Source organism: Eucyclogobius newberryi, unplaced genomic scaffold, assembly GCF_026437365.1.
Source record: "Eucyclogobius newberryi isolate DKJ021-1_F unplaced genomic scaffold, fEucNew1.0.hap1 SCAF_3, whole genome shotgun sequence".
Lineage (NCBI taxonomy): Eukaryota > Metazoa > Chordata > Actinopteri > Gobiiformes > Gobiidae > Eucyclogobius > Eucyclogobius newberryi.
Window position 1 is genome coordinate 15,665,992 of NW_027315945.1, and position 18,621 is coordinate 15,684,612.

At 37.1% G+C, this 18,621-nt stretch overlaps 2 protein-coding genes across 2 annotated transcripts in view; one reads left to right on the forward strand and one right to left on the reverse strand.

The window, feature by feature from the left end:
• The first annotated feature begins 35 nt into the window (after positions 1 to 35).
• Positions 36 to 17,926, forward strand: cblc (Cbl proto-oncogene C, E3 ubiquitin protein ligase). The gene is made up of 14 exons (XM_072460212.1): positions 36 to 186; positions 298 to 819; positions 9,710 to 9,856; positions 9,934 to 10,090; positions 11,435 to 11,556; positions 12,010 to 12,147; positions 13,248 to 13,335; positions 13,421 to 13,552; positions 15,371 to 15,541; positions 15,852 to 15,983; positions 16,113 to 16,159; positions 16,820 to 16,903; positions 17,011 to 17,054; positions 17,364 to 17,926. The coding sequence occupies exons 2-14, from the start codon at positions 458 to 460 to the stop codon at positions 17,486 to 17,488; spliced, it is 1,749 nt and encodes a 582-aa protein (XP_072316313.1). The 5' UTR covers positions 36 to 186; positions 298 to 457; the 3' UTR covers positions 17,489 to 17,926.
• A 280-nt stretch (positions 17,927 to 18,206) lies between these two features.
• Positions 18,207 to 18,621, reverse strand: part of LOC140373623 (trypsin-like) — a 5,127-nt gene continuing 4,712 nt past the window's right edge. The window contains exon 6 of the mRNA XM_072460218.1: positions 18,207 to 18,435. Coding sequence (XP_072316319.1) covers positions 18,283 to 18,435 — 153 coding nt within the window. The 3' untranslated portion in view covers positions 18,207 to 18,282. The remainder of the gene's footprint in view (positions 18,436 to 18,621) is intronic.

Sequence of the window (18,621 nt, forward strand, 5' to 3'; positions counted from 1 at the left end):
GCCGGGCTCTGCTGCTGGGCTCCTTGTGCACACAGAGAACAAAACCCGTTTATCTGGCTCTTCAACAGGAAACCAATCAAAGGCTGAGGTGACAGTACATCTAAATACACCAAGAAGCAGCAGCACAAGTGCAAGTTTTCCGCCCCTGACCTGAAAGCAAGTGTGAGTGGCCCACACCAACACATGGTAAGAGAAGCGCTGGGCTTTTTTTGTTGCTTTTGCCATTTTCAGAGATGAATGATATTGAAAGTATTTTGGCTATGTTGCTCTCTAAGTGTTTATTTTTTTGTTATACAGCAACAGCCCAGGGAATATAGTTGAATTGCACTAGCAGATGGAAGGTTTGAAGATGAAAACTTGCTACCTGCTAAAAGACACCTGGACTTAACAGAATTGCAAATGTAGCTTTTGTTTTTTTTTAATTTTCCACATTGTAGCTCACTTTTTTTGCACATCAATGGCTGCTGCAATTTCAGAACCAGCCAAAAACTCTCAGCTGCTGACTAATACCGACACACGTTTGGTGGAGAAGGCTTTGAAAAAGTTGGAGAGGCTTTTTGAGCTGTGCACGGACCCACGTTTGGGGCTAAAAAACAGCCCTCCTTACCTGCCTGACCTGGTGACTGAGACCACCGCCATGCTTCTACAAGTGTGGGAGCCATACCAGGACCCCAGGGCGACAGCGGGTCAGACACCCAAAGGAGATGAGGCCAGGTACTTACGAATTCACGTGAGGAATCTGCTGGATAAGACTGAAAAGGCATTGCTGCTTTTCAAAGAGGGGAAGGAGAAGATATTTGAAGAAAGCTCAAGTTGCAGGTAACAGATTGTCACATAATCGTACAATTGCTTTAACACAGCCTTCACTTTCACTTTGGACTTTAATCTGCCTCAGCTTCTAAAGACAACTGTCTCAAACCTTACGCACAAGCTTGTTCTGGTTTGTCCGAGCGGTGCCGCAATCAAAACATCTAGTATTAAACTGTTTCTGAGTCTCTGTTCTCAACACACATCCTGAGAAATGAGGAAAAAAACGACAGATAGGAGCGTGTGAAAGTAAGCGCTTTGGAGATAGGACAGACAAACAGCAGGATTGGGCCTTCACGTAGCTCCATGGGAAAAGAACTGTTTTTGTTTGTGTTTTCACTGCAGGTTAAGGCTGCACAATCGATGAGCAAAGGCTGCAATTAGTATGATAATAGAATGTCATCCCCAAAGAACAAATTGAGCTGTCTTTATAGAAAATCTAGTTGCTCTTGTAGACTGGACCTTTCCAAAATGCGTATTAGTTTAGCTGTTCATATTTCAGTGTTAATGCTCCTGCTCTGGACAAAGCCTTACAGTTTAATCACATCTCAAATCTACACACGTTCTCTGTAACTTTGCATTATGGAGGCTCTGTTTTTTGTCTCTGTGGAGGTGTTATTGCTTTATCTGAAATGTTCCACACTCTATCTTTATGGAGGCAGGCGGGTGAAGTTACTGGTGAGATCTGTGTAGAGGCGAGCCTGCTCACAGTAAGAAGTCATGTTTTTCTGGTTAGTTTTTAGCAATAATATCACTTGTAATTAAATAAATGCCTGATAGTATGTTTAATGCCATAGCGTGGAACATTCCCACTAAAGTAATAACATCTCAATGGATTGGATTTTTACATTGGAAACAAATTGTGGATTTAAATTTGTTAACTTTTTTATTCCATTTTTATTCAGTTCTTATTTGTATTTTGTTTTCTACAGTTGAAAAGTTTTATATTGTGTACTGAATAAATAATTATAGTATATTAGAGTAGGAGGAGTTTGAGATGACGAAGCAAGATAAAAACAAATAATAATAAGATAATAATAATAATCATGATGATAATAATGACAATAGCAACAACGAAAATAAAGTTTAAAAAAAGTGAATTAAAAAAATGAATATAATTGCATTGCAAAAAAATAGAAATGAAAAAAAAAAAGTTTGTTGTATTTAATTGTAATAATATACAATACAATAATTATAAATAGCAGCAGCAATAACAGCAGCAGCAACGACAGGATCATTATCACCACCACTACCATTACCATCATCATTAGCCCTTGCGTCATTATTAATAATAGCAACAACGATGACAACAATAAAACTAAAATCAAGAACTTTCAAATTGACTGCAAAGACCTCAGTTGGGGAAATAACCACTTACATTAGTCAAGAACATTCTGCTATTCAGAATGTGTCGCCCTGACTGGGTCTCGAATCAAAAACACGCCGCACAACTTGTTACATGATATTCAGTGTATTCTGTATTCAATAATAAAAGTGCATTGTTCTGTCGCAAACTTAACTGGCAGAGGCTTTAGTGTGGAAGAAGATACATTTAGACAAACATTTGAGTAAGTAATGCCCTTAATCTTGCATGCATACAGCCAGGTCAGCAACATGCCCCTGGATTAAAAACATTGATTACGACATTTGTCTCAGCATCCTTGGTTGGTTGTTTTTGTTGGTATATATGGCCCTTTTTGCTCCTGCTATTGTCTGATGTATATCTGTTTGTTTGTCAGTTTTTGCATTTTAGAATTGTAACTATAGGTAAGAATAGTTCAAGACATCCAAAAAGAAAATTTGGCCAACGTCTGATAAATAAGTCCTTTTTCAAATTGAGCTCATTTTTTTTTACATTTCCATTTTTCAGTGGTTATTTAATCCAGTCCAGTCACTGTTGGTTCAGTTTGTGTCAACCTTTTATTTGTGATGGCCTTCTTCCCTGCTCCTAAGGTTGTGTCCATGCGGGTTTTGAGGCCCAAATACATAGTTTCAATATTGTCATTTGCTGTAATATTTTATAAAGCATAATATCGTGCTGTTGTGACAGGCTGGCATATTCTGTCCTGTCAAATAAAATAAAAAGCAAAAATATCATTTGTACACCATAACAGTTAAAACTTTGTAGTAGGCAATTCAAGCAATTCATTACATTCAACCCATTGTAGTATTGGATGTTTTTGATTTTTTTTTTGGGCCCAAATATTGTATGTTGTACCTTCTGAACGTACGTATAGTCAATTATTTATACTTTGTAAGGGTATGAGTTTGTAACGGTATGAGTTAAAAGTATCGTCACACCACAGGACACGTTCAGGTTTATTTTGACTTTCTGACGGTCAGTTAAAATAAGTTTAATGTGTAGAAGCTGTAAGAAGAATAAGTGTTCTTTTAAAAATTCTCTGTGCTGTAGAGAAAGAGAGAAAGTTGAGCTAATCTTCTGATGGCATTTAATTTAATTTAATGACTCCGAAATGAGAAAAGCCACACAGTTCAATAAGCTGAATAGTCTGTATTATACGTTTCAAATGGCATTGAATTTTGAATTTTCGTCCGTAATTATTGCACGGTGAATGCTAATTTTTACATTATTACACCATGAAATTTGTATCATAAACAAAGAAAATCGGGAAAAACCTCTACGCTCTCCATTTACGTTCTGATCTGCTTAGCAACCAGACCAATGCCAGGGCAAACGTTGTGGTCGTTTCACTAAGAACAGACTGAGGTGGTGTTTCCATGTGCCTCGGTGCCTCAGTGTTTGGTGTGCAGTTTGGAAAAAATACTGTTTTGCAATGACTTTTCTGTTTAGATTCGGGGTCGGTTTCCTCAGCCTGCAGTACAGAATACTAATCGCAACGTTTTTCTCAAAGAGTCTTTTATCATGCTAATGCAGAAACTTGGCAAAAGCCACAACACCCAAACGTGTCCCAGTTTGGAGAGAAATAGGGGATATTTTCCTGTGGTTACATTTGTAATATTTTAAACCAAATGTGCCAACATCGTTTTAACTGTTTTTTGCCGTCATTAGTACAATAGTAAAATATGTTACTGAGTAATTAGTAATAATATGTGTTGTGGACCTCCAAATGAATAGATTAATAAATTAATAAATTAATTAAAAATGAGTTATTAAGAAGAACTGTAACTACTGCTCAAAATACTAATGGCACTGTAGTATATATTGCAGCTTTCTCAGATTATTCTCACTAGCATTCATTCAGTAGACAAATCTAGGTATTCTGCCACTAAATACGTGCTTTCAAATCAAAAAGATTGTGTGTTATTATAGAAAAGCATATGAAAGTCACAACCATGAATTAGTTATGAAAAGAGATTTACTGCTCAATAGCAATAAAAACCACAACAACAGCGCTGCCCAGTAGTCGAGTGGTCTAAACTGCAGTACAAATACTCCGTGTGGCCGGCGTCAGTGCCAAGAGATCGATTCTCGGCTCCAAAAATTTGCTGAATGTCTTTGCTGCTCTGACTCTCATAATAAAGCCAATGAGCAAAAGAAAAACAACTTGCTACCAAAAAGGGCATGGCAAATACACGTATTACAGCTTTTCTCATACTATTACTTACTATAGTACTATATTTTACAGAAATGTGTTTGGTATGATAAGAATTTGCAACACAATTCCCACATGTTTAGCCTAAAGTTCGAGCAGGCCATTTCTCACAAAGGCTATTTCTTTATTTCTTTTTTTTGCCAGTGCTGTATTTTCTATGCATGCCTTATTTTGTCATAGTTTTTTTTTTATTTTTGTTTTATTTACCTGTCACCAAAGCAAATTCCTAGTTTGTGAGTTTTATTCATTGACAATAAAACTTGTTCTGATTCTGATTCACAGTTTGATTCAGACAGTGATTTCGCAAGCTTTTCTGATCATATTACAGTAAATTCACCCAACTTCTGCATTTGATTGCGTCTGGCATTGTTATTTTGGTTACTATTTCCGTTTTTTTGGTATGATAAATGTTTTTTTGGTCAACCAGACAGCCTCAGTGGGACCTTTGTCAGAATTGTACCCGTAAATAAGTTCTGCTTGGTCAGCCAAATGATTCAGAAACGGTTAACGTCACATTACCCGTTTCTGAAATGTTTTTTTATTAAACATGACTAAAATAAAAAATAATAATATAACGAATCAGTTCCATATTTAGCTGAACTACTTTCCATAAAATGTGTGAGATGTTGTATCTATTTTTAGTAGTAGTACAGTCTGTCTCTGTCTTACTACCTTCTGCTAAGCACACTTCCTCCTCTACTTGACTGTTTCTCAAGCTGGAGCACACTTTTACTTTTACTTGGGTAATGTAAAAACTGTAAACAACTGACAAGAAATTGAGTGGTTTTACAGCACTTTCTGTGATACACTGATGTTCTATATTTTTTGGGCTTTTCTGAAAACCGAACATACTCACAGAGACTCACAAACGTTGGGTTATGTTTTTTGGGGACACTACATTGGCTTAGACTACAAACACACTGAGCCCATTTTAGTTCTGATGTAGACTTGATTTGATCCTGTTTTAGCCCTTGTTTAGTCCTGTTCGAATCCAGGTTTAGCTTTTGTATTCGTCATTGTTTAGTGAAACCTTTACATTTCCTGGAGCCTGATCCTGACCTTAACCATAGTTACAATTGGCCTAACGTTAGCCTTAACTTATTTGAACCCACATCTTAACTTTAAATCATAATGTTGATGTAATAAAGGTTTGCATGAATATACTGTGTTGACTCTACAGATTTTAGTTCATACATTAGTGGTAAATACTGGCCCAAGTGTGAAGTGTTTGGTGCAGAAGGAAACTACAAAACCTGAAGTTTATATATTGATTGACACTTAACATTACATATATTGTAGAATTTCCAAGAGCGTCCAACGATGCAAATATTACAGCAAACTAAAAGCTGCAACGATTAATTGTGTCTAGTCGACTTTAAAAAAAATCATTGTATTTTAACCATCATAATCTAGAAGGGTTGTGGAAACTCAGATACTAATTGATAGTAAATCTAGTATTGGAATTAGATATTATTTGAACAGGTATCAATACTAAAATGTGACCTTTTGTGAACAGTTTGCGAAAGACTTTGAGCTTAAGCTAAACTATAATAAGACCACAATGTTTAATAATGTTTTTAACTTTTACTTTGGTATTGAAATAGTTATCAAAAATTGAGTATATTCCTAGTATTGAAATTGACTTTCAGAATTGTTATCTGGATTATACAAAATTACTTTTTTACAATAAAGACTGGAACATTATTGAATCAACGTTTAAAAAAAAGTATGAACTAGTTCATTTTTTTGTCAATAATACACTATATTCATAAATATGCTGCAACTAGAAGCCTTTAGTCACCATATTTAAACCTTTATTTGACTGATAATGTATTGAAAAAGTCTCAATGAACAATAGATATAATCCTTTAAAATAAGATAAGATAATCCTTTATTGTCCACACATGGGGAAATTTCATTGTTGCAACGCAGAGGAAAAGGACAGATAACTTATAGGAAGTTTAAAAAACACTCTTAACAGTAGAACTCTTATAAACAAAAACTCCTATAGACAAAACCTCTCATCTAAGGAATGGAGGGGAAAAATAAAAACATAAAAACAGCTGGCGTAAGACAAAATAATACTACTGATAATGGTAAAATAAACACTCTATTTACATCAGTTATATGCACATGAATGTGACATTATTGCATGTGAGTACGACAGTAATTGCACATGAATATGATGGTATTGCACATGGTTTGACTAGTCGACTTCTAAAATAATTGTCAGTGACAGCCCTATCGTACACGCATTATCACTGCACCTTTGGCATTATCATGGAGAGTTGGGCTCTTTATCAAGATGCACTGTTCATCATCCACTTTAACTGATCAGATTGTCATGTAATGTTGAACTAATGCTTACAAGTTTTTTTTTTTATTAAACTATGGGAAATTGTATTGGCGATTACACACATTTGTTAACACAAACACACACACACACACACACAAACACACACACACACACACACACACAAACACACACACACACACACACACACACACAAACACACACACACACACACACACAAACAAACACACACACACACACACACAAACACACACACACACACACACACAAACACACACACACACACACACACAAACACACACACACACACACACACACACAAACACACAAACACACACACACACACACAAACACACACACACACACAAACACACACACACACACACACACAAACACACACACACACACACACACACAAACACACAAACACACACACACACAAACACACACACACACACACACACAAACACACACACACACACACACACACACACAAACACACACACACACACACACACAAACACACACACACACACACACACACAAACACACAAACACACACACACACACACAAACACACACACACACACACACACACACACACAAACACACACACACACACACACACAAACACACACACACACACACACACAAACACACACACACACACACACACACACAAACACACAAACACACACACACACACACAAACACACACACACACACAAACACACACACACACAAACACACAAACACACACACACACACACAAACACACACACACACACACACACAAACATACACACACACACACACACACACACACACAAACACACACACACACACACACACACAAACACACACACACACACACACACACAAACACACACACACACACACACACACAAACACACACACACACACACACACAAACACACAAACACACACACACACACACACACACACACACACACAAACACACACACACACACACAAACACACAAACACACACACACACACACACACACACACACAAACACACACACACACACACACACACACACACACACACACACACACACTGCACTGATATAGGACTGGTGCACTCGGGAGCACCAGTCCTATATTGTTATTGGGTGTTTTGTGGTGTTCATTGACAAGCTGCAGCGCACAGCATCCTGTTTGTGAGATGGACGGCTGTAAGTGCGCGTGTGTGCGTGTGTGGGCGACTGGGCGTGTGTGGAACATGTCTGATAAAAGGTCGTGACAAGTGACTGTTAATCAATTTTCAGCTCATTGAATGCTCGATGGAGGAGTTAAAGCGGTTTATAGTAAAATTAGAGCATATTAAAAAAAAAGAAAAATCTGAATTCATTTATTTGGACAATATGGGGGAGAGAACAACAATTACAACCGAGACTAAATATACATTTATGTCACGTTTCACTATAACAAAGAGATTATATTCAAGATTTTGCCTTTATTTCCCTACTTTGACCATTTTATTCATTCTTTTTATTCTTTTTTTTCAATTTTAGTGATGTATATAATTGTACTTCCTGGTTGGACAATGTGACATAAGTAATTCCAAAACTGATAACTTGCAACAATGCTGTAAACAAGGGCAGAAAAGTGTGTCCATTGCACTAATGTTTGGAAGGACATTTATTGATGGCACAGACTGTTTTAGACCTCATCTCTACTTTCTGTCATTTTCAACTTTTATTTTGACATTTTCCTTCACACGTTGCAGCTGGACTGATGATAAATATTTTCCTCAGAAACTATCTCACTAAAAAAAACACAAAAACTTGTTATATGTTCTGGTACTGTTTTCTCTCTCGGTCCTTGTATGTCCGGAAAGGAAGTGGGAGGAAGTTACAATAAATTACAATAACTTAAAATAAATTCAAACGTCCCAATTACAGATTCTTATATTATATAATCTGCACTACTGTGTCTTTAAACTGGTTTTAAGAACACTCCATAAGCAACACGTCCATTTCATCCTATTTCCTCAGTTTGATATTGCATGAAAGTGTCCTTTTTATATATGCGATTGGACTGATTCATATTTAATATTACTCCATACTTCACATCACTTTTATATCATATTCACGTTCTTACTATTAAACACAAAAAACTTTCCTCGGCACAAGCCAAATTATAAATTCTCCAAGTGTTGGATATTTCTTTCTTTATTATGAGCACATCAGGTTAAATAGTTGAATTTACCAGAATTATATTTAGAATTATACTTAGACTACTTATATAGCAAACCAAAGTGTTGTAATCATTATAAATAGATTACAACTCTTTGGTTTACTATATATATAGTTTTTGTGTAGTAATGGATTAAAGATGTACCATTGTGTACTTTGTGTCAAGCCTCATTTTCTATTTTATTTTTTGGTGTATTGTAAAACACACTTTGATGACGTACAACTACAGTAGGTGGCGGTAATGTAACACTTGGATACCAACGGCCATAAAACACAAAAGTAGAAGAAGAAGTAACTTTTCTGATTGATTGTCTGGTTATTGCTTTGCCACAACTATGCCAAATTACAGGTCACATCTGTGGAGAGGCGAGCTGCTCATAGAATGCATGTTTTTCCTAGTATTTTTGACCAATAAAGGCAAATTTAATTGAAAGAAAAAAAGAAAGTTAGTAAAGGTAATGTCATACAGTGACTCCTTGTCTCAAATGTGGGAACATGTCGTACTCACATCTCCTCACACCAGATGCCATGTTTTTAACACCACCAGTAAAAGTGTATTCATGTCCAGATAATAGTGTTGTAATGAATAGCAAAGTGACTCAGTGTCAGTGAAATTGTGTTTTATTTACTTTATGAAATACTACCGGGTAATACCGCCATGTTTTTAAGATGAGTCAAATGCAGAGGACACAATAAAAAAAATCCTGTAATGTGAGCATGTTTATTCACAAAACAATTGACTAAATACCAAATACTCCAAAGAACATACTTTATTCTGTCTTGTATTTCAGGAGAAACCTCACAAAGCTGTCCCTGCTCTTCAGTCACATGCTCTGGGAAATAAAGGCCCTGTTTCCCGGTGGAAGTTTCCATGGCGACGCCTACAATGTGACCAAGTCCAAGGCCCTAGAGTTCTGGAGGCGGTCGTTCAGGCACAAGTCAGTGTGTGGTGTGGGCACTTGTAACGTCAAAGTCCGCCATGTTTCCATCGTAACGTCAGAACCTTTCCCCACAGATGTATCGTGCAGTGGAAAAGTTTTAAAGAGAAGCTGCAAAGTGTACATGCGTTTGAAGAAGGGATGGAGGCCATGGCTCTGAAATCTACCATTGATCTGACGTGTAATGACCACATATCAGTGTTTGAGTTTGACATTTTCACCAGGTTATTTCAGGTAAGTGACCTTTCTAGACTGTTCCAAGCCTTTGTCATGCTTTTTCATGAACCACCAGCGCTTTCCACTGTGCACACCTCGAGTAGTCAATGGTAAACACAATATTCAGTTTGATTTAAATCACAAAATATACTGTAAATATACTGTATAGTGTAAATTCTTTAGTCCAACTTCGCAGAGAATGAAGTCTTAACATTACACACTCACACAGCGATGGTGGAGCCGTTATTTTAAATGTTAGATTAATAGATTGTTTTGTAAATTGAGACATTTGAAGCAACATTGTGTTCAATTCATCACATTAAAGCTTATGACGACCTATATTCAATAGTCAAATATTACATTATGTATACTTCAGGATTTAGCTGGTTTCTAAAGAGTAAATGTAACTTAAAAGTTATATGTTTTATTAATGTTTAAATCATTGTATGTCATATTTTAGTTATTTATGACCTTCAAGACTAGTTTGTTCCTCACAACGTAAGACGTTGATAAGAATTGGAGAAAGGTCAAGTCTTTCTCTTTCTGCTTAAAGTGTGTAAGACTGCTCTCTACGTTTCTATCATTATTACTTTGACATAGTTTCTACACCAGTCAAATGCCATTTTGTCAAGTGTTTGTTGAATAAAATGGTTGAAAACTACAGGAAGTAGCGCCGCCGTGTTTTAAAATGACAATTCAAAATTCAGGGACAAACCAGTTTAAATGAAACATTAATTTATAAAAATAAAAGTGATGCCATGTATTTTTCATGTAAATCATAACTACTGTGCAAATATGACGTGCTTAGAGCCTTGTTTACAATTTACCTTGACAACCAACCAGGAAGTAGAATTATAAACTTCACCAACATATTCAAATGAGAGGAAATAAGGCAAGATCTTAATTTAATCCTTAATACTATAACGTTAACTCCGTTTTGCGCACTTTAAGTTCCGTTACTATGGCAATGGTGATATCCTACCCTTAGATTCTCATTAACATGAACATGACTCTGTTCGGAGAGATCTCATTTCACTTTATAAACTGAGTAGTAATATCTAAAGTTAGGTCAAACGTACTTATACCTGCCTTGTATTGTTTTATTCTCAAACCGACTGTGAACACCCAAAAGCAGGTCGCACTAGGGAGGATGAATATAATTTCACTGTGAAGGCTACATTTTTATCACCACATTGTGTAGCAAGTCTACAAATACGTGTGAATAACTAGGCCTGTATGAAGAGTTCTGATATGCAACAGAAAAGTGTTCACACAGATTGTAGAATTTGGCTCAAAATAGAGAATGTTGCTCTAAACAGTCCATCTAAACTGACCTCACTCTGACCCTTTATCTTCTTTTAGCCCTGGAAGTCGCTTCTCCGAAACTGGAATCATTTAGCGGTGACCCATCCCGGCTACATGGCCTTTCTCACCTATGACCAGGTGGAGCGGCGCCTGAAGCACCACCTGCACAGACCGGGGAGGTGAGCTCGACTTCAGTCCATAAATCAAAATGACAAGTGTTTTTCCAACTTCTGTGTCTCTGGAGCTTTCCCGAGTGCCAGGGTTAGATTAAGTGACATTGATCTGTCAAAGGCAAATGAGATCCACAGAGTAACAAACATTTGCAGTCTTTCAGCAACTTAAGCTTCCTTAGGAAGGGTTTATCATTAAAGTCAGAGGTCTGTTAAAGTGCTGCTGAGCTCATTTTGAAGTGGCCTCGTATGAACCCCATAAAAATAAATGACATCATACACCGTCGTGCTAAATTTCAATACATGCATTGCAGTAAACCAGCAATATTTGTGATATAACTGCGGAGTTGCAGTATTGACATTTATAAAAAGGAGATTGAATTCATTTATACATAAATATTCATCTAATTTATGCATAAATATTCATCTAATTTATGCATAACATTGTGTTTTTTCTTTCAGTTACATCTTCAGACTGAGCTGCACTCGAATGGGACAGTGGGCCATAGGTCATGTGACCTCTGAGGGTGACATAATCCAGACCATTCCCCAGAACACACCTCTGTATATGGCTCTGATCCAGGGTCTCAATGAGGGCTGGTACGTTCAGTGTATTAACCATTACACTCACATTGTCACCAAACATCTGGATCATCCTATGCAAAGCTCTGTTCCTGGAATTTTCAACCTTCAAGACATTTTAATCTCAAAATTGCTCCATCAAGGAGTTAATCCCTATTGTATTCACTGGTATGCATCTTTCCTCAACAACACAGTTCAGTTGGTCATGGTAAATAAAACACTCTCTTCTGCAATCACAGCGGGGGCCCGAGGGCCACGTTAGTTCAGCTCTTCTTTTTACATTAAACAAAGACCATTGTTGTTCATCTTCTAACAAACATTTTCAGCTCGAGTATTCAGACGATACAATTTTGCTGACACTGCTAATTCAGAGCGTCCGGGGTTGCACCAGCAGGGCGTGGACATGGTTGTGGCAACATCTTAAAAATACATATGATGTTGTTTTCAGCTCCAAATCCATATCGGCAGGTCCCACAGTTATTAGTAATGTTGACATAAAACAGGTGGAGTCATACAAATATTTGGGTGTCATGATGTATTCACAATTATCATGGAAACCCAAAAAATGGAAACAAAATCACACTGACTTAATCTGTAAAAAGACCAAACAGAGAATATATTTCCTCAGATGCCTCAGATCGTTCGGGGGCCACACCACAGGTGCTCCTGCTGTTTTTCAGCTCCACCATCCTTAGCGTGCTGCAGTACTTTGGTACTGTACCACACAGCAGTACTGTAGTACTATGTGCTACAGCTGCCTCTCACTGCAAAGTCTGGACTGAGACACCTGATTCATATGCTCAGAGATGCTGGGTCAACGCTTGAACAGACTGTTTGAGACCTCATACTATAACAACACTATCCAATTGGCCAAGAACATGAAATCTGACCCCAGCCGTGTTCCACACATATGTGCAGTTACCATCTGGGCGTGGGCACAGTGTGTCAGGCTCAAACAGTCCTTCATACATCAGTCCATCCTAAAACTAAACCAGGAGCTTAATCTACAAAATACACATAAACATCATTGATGTAGACAGTTTTGTTTTTTGTTGTTTATCTTCTGTTGGATTTCACTGTTGCCAACAATTTAACAAGCCGTCTTTTTACATTTCCAGCTATTTATACCCAGACGGCCGCGACATCAACCCTGACCTCACTTGTCTATGTGAATCATCCCAGAAGGGCAAAGTCAAAGTCACAGAAGTAATTGAACTCTACACCTCCAGCTCCAAATCATCTACCATTTTAAAATCCCTGAGCTATTCTAACGTTCCTCTACACCTCACAGGAGCAGTACGAGTTATACTGTGAGTTTGGCAGCACGTTCCAGCTGTGTAAGATCTGTACAGAGCGAGACAAAGACACGCGGATCCAGCCCTGCGGTCATCTGCTGTGCCACACGTGCCTCTCGGGCTGGCAGGTGAGCTCCTTCCATCACGGCGCCACCACAACCCTCCTCCCAGCACATAATTACCCATCACACCAAGCGGCCCCGGCGCTGACATTTTTAAACGACAGCACATCATTATGGGAATAGCTCTGTCATCGTTCCAGCGACAAACATTTTTAGTTCTAAAGGCCACAGCTGCCAGTGTCTGATTGTTGGATAGAAGCGTTTCAGCGGGAGGTTTAGCGCTGGGCGAGAGTGTGAAGGGAATTTCACCCGACTAGTAAAATGGTTATTAATCATCATTCTGCTTGTGGCTAACATATTTAAAGGTGTACTGTGTGACATTTTCTGGTTTAGGAGAGACAAGAACGTAGCGCAACCAGGCCGCAAGTGACAGGTCAGGGGTCTGATTTACAAAGTGTGCATGCGTACGTGACTTTTTACCTTACTTTTGATCAGTCCAGATCCACCAGATCAGTGGAGAGGCGCACACACTAGCCATTTGTTTCAAGATGTGTTTGCAGTAAAAAAAAAACTGAAATAGAATAAATGCTAGACAGATACTGGGGAACATTCCAGGCACAGCAATAACCTCTCCATGGAGACCAGCAGGTGACAGAACCCCCCCAGAAAAGTTACATGGTGCATATTTAATTAAGTTTATATATACAGGGCTGGGCTATTAATCAAAATTTGTTCAATTAATTAAGCAAATGTGAAACCGAAGCTAAAATCAGGGCAGAGATGACACATTCTGAGTGAATTGGCAGCTTGTTATTTAATATTCTTTACTTACCTTTGCTAATTTGTAATACTTGAAAACTGAAAACTAACATTTGTAACATTGAATCTGGTCCGTTCAATTTACCATAATTGCTATGTCCATCAAATACATAAAAGAATTGTGCCATGAGAAATCAACAGTGTGAAAAATGGCTAAATTGTGAAATGGAGGTTTATTATTTAAAGAGAGTTTAGTCCTGATTTACTTCTTACATAACATACATACACATAACACTTCAGCATGGAATCGAGTGAGAACAGTGAGGTGAGAGAGGCTATAAAACTGGGATTAAATTGAAAGTTACATTAAAAAAATATATATATATGCTTAATAATAAACAATTGGCATTTTTTAATTAAAAAAAAACTAAATTAGTTTACATATCTTGATAAAGCAGTGTACAATTGCTTAAATACTGTAGTAGGATATCATGAAAGAAAATGTAATGAGCTTCCCCAGTTTATTCTATTTGTATTATATGGCCCAGCCCTTCTATGGTGCTTTATTTGCTTCTGTTTAAATCAACAGTTTATTGTCTACTGTACATTCCCTGCTTCCCTTCCTATGATTGCATTTTTTTTATAGTGTCCTATTTTGTATAATGCCATAAAATAACAACGGTCAAAGGCATTTCCAGTGCAGCTTAGTTATTATAGTTTCTATAAATACATTTTAAAAATCACATTATGTCTGGGGCCGTCCCTGTCTTGGTTCCCCTTTTTTATGCATATTATTTAATCATGTGAACAGCAGCTTTGTCTTTCTGAAAGTGGTTGTGGTCAGTTTAATGTGATAAAATATGACTGTGTTGAATTATTCTATCTGTATAATTCAGATTTATTGTAATGAAAAAATATGATTCGGGTTTCATTTAAATAGTGGATCGTTTTGGTTTAGTTTAATTCCAGTTATTTTTCTGTAGCCTAACATCGACCTTATGATTTGAGCGTTAGTATTTAGATCCAAATGCTACACAGGAGAGCGCACTTAGTTTTAACCTGGTTTAATAAAGGTCAAATAGAACTAAAAATAGTCTCACTTAATTACCCCTGATTACCCCTCAGCAGAAGTCGGCTGGACACACCTGCCCGTACTGCCGCTGTGACATTAAAGGCACAGAGTCGATCATGGTGGAGCCGTACGCTCCGCACGAGGAAGAGGAGCCACGAGAAGAGCCAGAGGAGGAAGACCACGAGGACATCGAAGTCATGGTGAAAGAAATGGCCGCTATAAAGGTGCAATTCCCTTCATATTTAGAGTGGGATATATTTGTTACAATTTAGTACACAAAAATTCAGTTGTTTTTTTGTTTTTGTTTTGTTTTTTTAATTGAGATGAATGTTTAGCTAAAATATGGTAATATTTGATTTTGTTGATCACAGTTCAAATGTCTTTACTACAGTTTTACATAACTGAAATCATTTTCAGTTTTGATATTATTTTACTTATATTTGACATAATTATCCGATGCCTGTTTGTATACTTACTGTTTTAAATGTCTCTAAATTCAATTAAAACACAGATTTCTGGCTGCTTCCGTTTCAGTGCTCGAGTTTGGAGTACCAGGTGCCCTCGTCCCACCCTCTGCCTGTCCCACCTCTGCCCACTAAAGGCAGCAGATCGCCCCAGGGCCACAAACACTCCAAGAACCGCACAGAACACTCATCAAGCTCATCAGTAAGTCATAGAGAAACTCACAATTCTTCATGCGCACACATTTACAGGACTTGGCACTATAAAAATCCTTTATGATCAATTGTGAGGGGGGCAAGTTCTAGTGACATTTGTTTCCTTTGCTCCAACCAGACGCAAAGCAAGAATGACGCACCCACGATACCGAACCAGACCAAAAGGTTAGTAAGGTCGTTTGCCACGTACAATTCTGAAAACTGTTTTGTATCATCATGTTATAACTGGACCATACTTTATTACATTCTATTGACTTGATTTGCGGAAACAAAATGCCGCGTACGCTTGGTTTTCGCTCGCAGGAAGTGACTGTCTACATAAGCTGAAATTTCAATGAGCAGTCATAATTTATTATATGAATACGCAGGAGGGAGTATGATGGAAAAAATAAACACACATTTTAGCCAGTTGATATAGCTGAATTTAACTTGCATATGATTCTATACATTTTGCATTGGCCAACACTACTTCTGCAATAACTGCCTTGGAAGTCTCAACACGAAAAGATGTACACGGGAATAACTCTTCTAGTCTCAAAGTATAGTTATGTCAGAAAGAATAAAGACATTGAAATTAGCTGTTTGACTAAAAATGTGAATACAATTAAATAAAATGTTCACTATTCTTTAAATCAAGGAAGGGATTTTACATAAGGAAATGCGCTCTTCTGTCGTAATAGAAAATGTTATTCAATTTGGTGACAAGTGTAGTTTTTGCTCAATTATTTGGTGTTTAATGGGTAGAAGAAGAATAACCCTATGGACAGAATGGGTTACTTTTTCTTTCTGTTTATGATTCCTGGCCATACCTTGTGTTTTATGCAGACCCCAGAGCGGTGACTCAAGTACCCTCAAGGAGAAGAAATCCAGTGGTCTGAAACTGCAGAAACAACACACCTTCTCCAACAGGTGATACGTCGCTAATGACAAGCTTTTTAATCGCTTTCAAGCACTAGATCACAGTATATTATGAAAATGTCTGTTCAATTATTAATTTTGTTACAACATTTCGACAGTGCTGAATGTCTGACAGACGTTAACCAAACCCCAAAGACTGAATGTAAGTAATGTTTCAATACTGACAATAAAATTACGTGGATTTGTTACACAGAAAAAAAGGTCTGGTGCGTTTAATTTTCAATTTTCTTATGTCAAAGGGTGATCAAAAATAATCCATTGCTGTTGTGGTTCATCTTTTTTTAATTATGTAATATTTTATGTGAATATTATTTTAAAATCCCCAAATATTTTGCTATTTTTAGGTTTAGGCTGAAGATCTGATTGAGCAATTCAGTCACTTAAAACGACATTATATATATACTAAATACTTTTGAACATTTATTTGACATTTGAACACTTTTGTTGTCAGGTTCAGCGGCTTGGCTCGGACCGTCCAGCCCTGTTAAACACCAGAGAGGACAAGAACTGAGGAAAGCCGCCCATAAGAAGGACAACAGTCCCTTCGGAGAGATGACAAGAACTATGTCCTCGTGACCTCTCCTCCGCTCAGAGTGGAAAGCGTTAACATCACCTTAAGAGAACTCACTCCTATGGAAATAAATCTTCGCTGCAATTTTGTGATCTCAGACAAAGTGCGAGGGAGAAACAGACCACCAACTGTTCAGTAATCAACACACCATCAGTGTGGCCTATTCTAAATATAGAGCTGTTTTCATAATGAATTAGTTTGTGAAGCCCCCAAGCAGGGCATCTCATCTTTATTAACAGCTCAGAATGACAAGAATAATGAGAGACTTGTTAGGCTGAAATTGATTCAGAATCAGCTGAGATAAAAATTCATGAACAAACTGATAATTAAGCAAACTAAATAACAATTGAACAGCCACAACCCTTGTTTTCTCTGTCATATCTTACCACAATAGTTATAAATGCTCAGTATCCATGGGTCTGTTCATGACCTCCCATTGCAAAGTAGTACATACAAAATATACAAATGTATTAGCCAATGAAGTATTGTTCAATTGTATTGTCAATTGTATGTATGTATGTATGTATGTATGTATATATATATATATATATATATATATATATATATATATATATATATATATATATATATATATATATATATATTCTTTTATAATTTAATTCTAAATAGTTTTTAATTGACAGACGTTTTATTTCATATCATACTTGTATCCCCAAATGCAAGAATAATATTTTTTTTCCCAAATGTAAATGCATACACATATTCAGTGATATCAAGTGATTTTATTTGTTGTCACATAGTTTGGACAGAGTTTTGGTAATAATTTTGTTTGTATTTTTCACGCATAGGCTTCCAGTGTTTCTTGGATCCAGGGCAGAAACTCACACACTTTGACGTAGACCACGGGATAGTTTGGCAGGGCACAGCCCTGTCCCCATGACACCAGACCGTGCACCTCGTCATAGCACACCAGGGGGCTGCCCGAATCACCCTAAAATATACAGTATATAACAAAATGCTGTTAGCATAAAATTCATTTTTCAAGGTTACTTTTTATTACACAGTAATTCTTCGAGTTTATAACATGCAGTAATAATGTATAACTGGAAAAAATGACTTTACACTTTTTACAGGTTCTATTGCTTCTCTTTGGAGACCAAACTTCCGTACAGCCCAA